At 43.1% G+C, this 4,196-nt stretch overlaps 1 protein-coding gene across 1 annotated transcript; it reads left to right on the top strand.

Moving 5' to 3' along the window:
• The first annotated feature begins 581 nt into the window (after window positions 1-581).
• On the top strand, window positions 582-3,790 carry LOC123092993 (SNAP25 homologous protein SNAP33). Its single transcript, XM_044514866.1, has 6 exons — window positions 582-923; window positions 1,959-2,336; window positions 2,703-2,793; window positions 2,869-2,993; window positions 3,077-3,174; window positions 3,276-3,790. Exons 2-6 carry the CDS (start codon window positions 2,001-2,003, stop codon window positions 3,373-3,375), a joined length of 750 nt encoding a protein of 249 aa, XP_044370801.1. The 5' UTR covers window positions 582-923; window positions 1,959-2,000; the 3' UTR covers window positions 3,376-3,790.
• The last annotated feature ends 406 nt before the right edge of the window (window positions 3,791-4,196 follow it).

Genomic DNA, 4,196 nt, shown 5'->3' with positions numbered 1-4,196 from the left:
GCCGGCGCGCTGGCGCCTAGCACCCGCCCTTGTAAGGATAGCAGACCTGAATCCCCGCAACAACAACAACAACAACAACAACAACAACAACAACAACAACAACAACAACAACAACAACAACAACAAAAGAATAAGATAAGGCCGGTAGATTTTTTTTTAAAGATCCGCCGCCTCGCGAGCCATCCGATCCGGTGTACTATCCGTCTTTGCAACAAGAGTATTGTCTCAGAAACAACGGTGACTATTGCAACAAGAGCTTTGTTTCAGAAACACGTCGGTGATTATTGCAACAAGATCTTTGTTTCAAAAACATTGATGATGTTGCAAAGCATCTCCGCGTATGGTCTCTCTTTGCAACAAGTGCTTTGTCTCACAAACACCATTGACTATTGCTTTGTCTCACAAACATGCCGTGCGAGCTTGATTATCGACCGGCTGGCCAGAAGCTTTTCAACCCGCAAAAAAAGATTGTTTTTAAAAAAATAGGAGAGGCGAAGAAGAAAAACAAATCCCCACGTGAACGACACGCTCCCAACCCAACGGTCATATTCCTCTCATCTCGATCTCATCAGCCTCTGAAACTCCCCTTCTCTTCTAGTACTACGGGTCGGCTCCTCCCTCCTTCGATCCATCGCACAGCAGAGGAGGCGCCCCCTACCCGTCTCCCGCGCCAGTGTCGGGGACCTAACCCTAGCACCGCAACCCACCCGATATCTCGCCGCCGGCCAATCTCCGCCTCGGCCCTGCCCCCCCTCCTCTCCCCTTGCCCCCACCCCTTGCCGCGCAACGCAGCATTGCCCCCGCCCCACGGAGACGAGGCAGTCAGGCAGAGCTAGGGTTCCGAGATCGGGCGGCGGAAGGCTACCGGCGAGATCTGATCCTCTCCCCCACCCTGATCCGATCCGACGACCCGGCCCGGCAAGGTGAGGTGCCGCCGCCCTACTCCTCCCCCTGCTCCTCCCCACTTGAGCCCGTGGCACGATTTGCTTGCGGTGAATCCGTGATCCAGTTTTTGCGGTAGCTGTCGCTCGACTTTCAGATTGGGATTGGGGGTACTACTGTTGTACTCCACTATTTCTATGAGAAATATATGGGTTATATTTATTTTAATAACTTCAGAAATGTGGGTGATCGTTCCGTGATGCTGTAGTCGTGAGTAACGTGCAGGACGCCAAACGTGAACATTTTCTGTTCATGTGCGTGCTTAAATGTTTGGTCGATTCGACACTTGCAGATGTGGTACATTTGATGCGATTAATTCAGAGCTTCCTTTTATCTGTTTTTGTCAACTGTTTGACAAATGATAGGCAATATTATATTGTAGTCTTCGGTGTATGAATGCAAGAAATCCAATAAACTTTATGTCACAGGTTATTTATTCCGAAGCTCTGTTAGGAATACCACATATGTACTTCCTGAGGTTCACATTGCCATCCCTACAGATTGACATTTGATCTGACCTGGCTAGTTTCACAGGTTGTACATAAAGAACAGTTGGGGTTTTGTTACTGGGAAGGAGTTGATACTTATTTTTTAGAAGCTCGTAATCATGATGTAGGGTTTTATTTATGATAAGTTATTGCTCCTGCTTTGTGGAATTTATTGGCCTTGCATCAGAAAGAGTAGTTCAACAAGTCAGGGCTTTGTTTATTTTCTCTTACCTCTCTGGTTCATAATTTTCTCTATAAAATGATTACATCTGTGAGCCTAATTTTTTTTGCAACTACATTTTGGTTTACTAAACATCTGTTCGATGAGCTCATTTACAGTATGATGCTATATTTCTAATTCATCGTGATCTTTTGTATGTGCTTTTGGATGGTGACCGTTCATTGTGTATCTTCTATATGAGATCATTATTCTAGTAAATAATTTTCTTGTCGAGGCTATTAGAATACAGTCACCTCACAACTCTAACGCTTGCTGATGCTTCCCTTTTCCTTTGCTTTTCATACCAGAGATCTGCCCATTGCTCCAGTGTGTGTAGTGAATAAACTAAGATGTCAGTATCAATGAATATGAGGCAAAACTCAGTCAGCACTCCTATCCGTAGGACGACAAATCCCTTTGATTCAGACTCTGATTCTGAAGTGCCCTCAAGACCATCAAGGGCACAATCAGCTCCAATGCAGCACACCAACCAATCTGTGCAAGAATTGGAAGATTACACTCTACGTAAAGCAGAAGAAACCTCAAGCAAAGTAAATGATTGTGTTAGGGCAGCCGAAGTTATTAGGGAAGATGCGACACAAATACTGCTGACTTTGCATCGACAAGGTGAACAGATCACTCACACTCATCGAGTAGCGGCTGACATCGAGCATGACCTTACCATAGTAAGTTCTATGATATTGCGTAACCCAAGCATACTGAAGTTAGCTTCTGGGTACTGCTCATAAAATGGGGTTAAATATTTATATAATTTCCATATATGTTGATCCTAATTTCAGTCATCACCTCATCAAATAATAGAGATGAATAGCTTTATAATCCACTTCTAAGAATAGCTCTGTGCATATCAGGGTTTTGCATCCTATTGATTAGATATTAGTGCGGAAATTGTAACTTTCTGATTCAGAGTAATTGATGTCATTTAACTTTTTGAGTGAACCTATACAGCTACACAGGTTTAAGTTGCTGTTTGTGTTAGCATTTTTTTCTTGTTTTGAACATTAACTGAAAATTTCTAAATGTTTCTTCAGAGTGAGAAGCTTTTGGGAAGTCTAGGAGGACTATTTTCGAAGACATGGAGGCCAAAGAGAAATCAGCATATAAAAGGACCTGTTTCACAGAGTACGGTGGTGCAGATTCTGAATAATTTCAGAGACTGTTTATTTTTCCTCATCTGATCCTTTTGGGTTATCGCAGATAGTTCTTTTAAGAGTACATCAAACCAAATGGAGCAGAGGCAGAATCTTGGTATTGGCTCAAGACGTCAACAATCTCCCAGTTCTGTACATAGTGCGCCTGCAACTGCGATGGACAAAATTAAGGTATGTCTTCTCAGTTCACTAGAACTATAGAAGGGACAATGGGCTAGTGTGTAATGAAGCTTAGCATTGTTTTCCTTTATTAGGCTGAGAAAGCAAGGCAGGACGATGCATTTGCAGACTTGAGTAACATGTTGGGAGACCTGAAGGATATGGCACTGGATATGGGTACAGAAATCGACAGGTACTACCTCTTCAAAATGTATCTTCAGTTGGGCATGGTAAAAAAATGTTACATTTACTCTGTTCTTACAAGATTTGATGGAGACCATTCCTTTGCTGCAGGCAAAACAAATCACTGGATACTTTCAGCGACGACGTTGATGAGCTGAACTTCAGAGTCAAAGGTGCGAACCAACGGGGACGTCGGTTGCTTGGGAAGTGATATCAGAGTAGGAGTCAGGCTGTGTGGAACCACTGTGCTGCCCATGCCTTTGACAGTTAATTTTGACTATGCTGTGGAGCCTATAGTGTGTTTCTGCTGCTATATTCCTATTTCATAACTGTTGTTTTTTTGGCAAATAGTCATATTCTTGTATTGTATTGTACTGTATTGTATTCGGGTCTATTGTATTAGTATGTTGATGTTTCCTGATTTTTCTTGGGTTGTATGACAACTAGGTCAGTTACTGGTGTTACTCCACATAGCCACCTTCTTTTTTGGACATGTATGTTTTGCTGCTGTAATATTTTCTTCCTATCAGAGCCATAAGCTCCAAAGCTGTTCTCCAGATATTGTAACCGAGGTTGAAAATTTGATACATCAAAACTGAAGTGCATCTTGTTCACCATTTCGTTCAGTAGCAAATGTAATACTCCCTCCGTTCCTAGATATAAGTCTTTGGAGAGATTTCACTATGAGCCACATACTGATGTATGTAGATGCATTTTAGACTTGAGATTCATTCATTTTAGAGTGCATGTAGTCCATAGTGAAATCTCTACAGACTTACATTTAGGAACAAAGGGAGTAGCAAAGAATCTAAAAACAAATTAAAAAATCGCAAAACCATCAACGCAAAACCGTTAGCCCGCCAGCACGCATGATCGGCATGGCAGGGATGGCAAGTAGGGCGCCGCGGTGGAGACGGGGCGGGCCGTGGTGATGTTCTCAAGTCTTCATCGACAGTCCAAGTTCCACTAGTCCGTTAACAGCTTCAGGCACAGACTCATGACCTGTGCGCAGACATAATGCAAATACCCTTA

This window comes from Triticum aestivum, chromosome 4B (assembly GCF_018294505.1).
Source record: "Triticum aestivum cultivar Chinese Spring chromosome 4B, IWGSC CS RefSeq v2.1, whole genome shotgun sequence".
Classification (NCBI taxonomy): domain Eukaryota; kingdom Viridiplantae; phylum Streptophyta; class Magnoliopsida; order Poales; family Poaceae; genus Triticum; species Triticum aestivum.
This window is presented reverse-complemented; position numbering and strand designations above follow the sequence as displayed.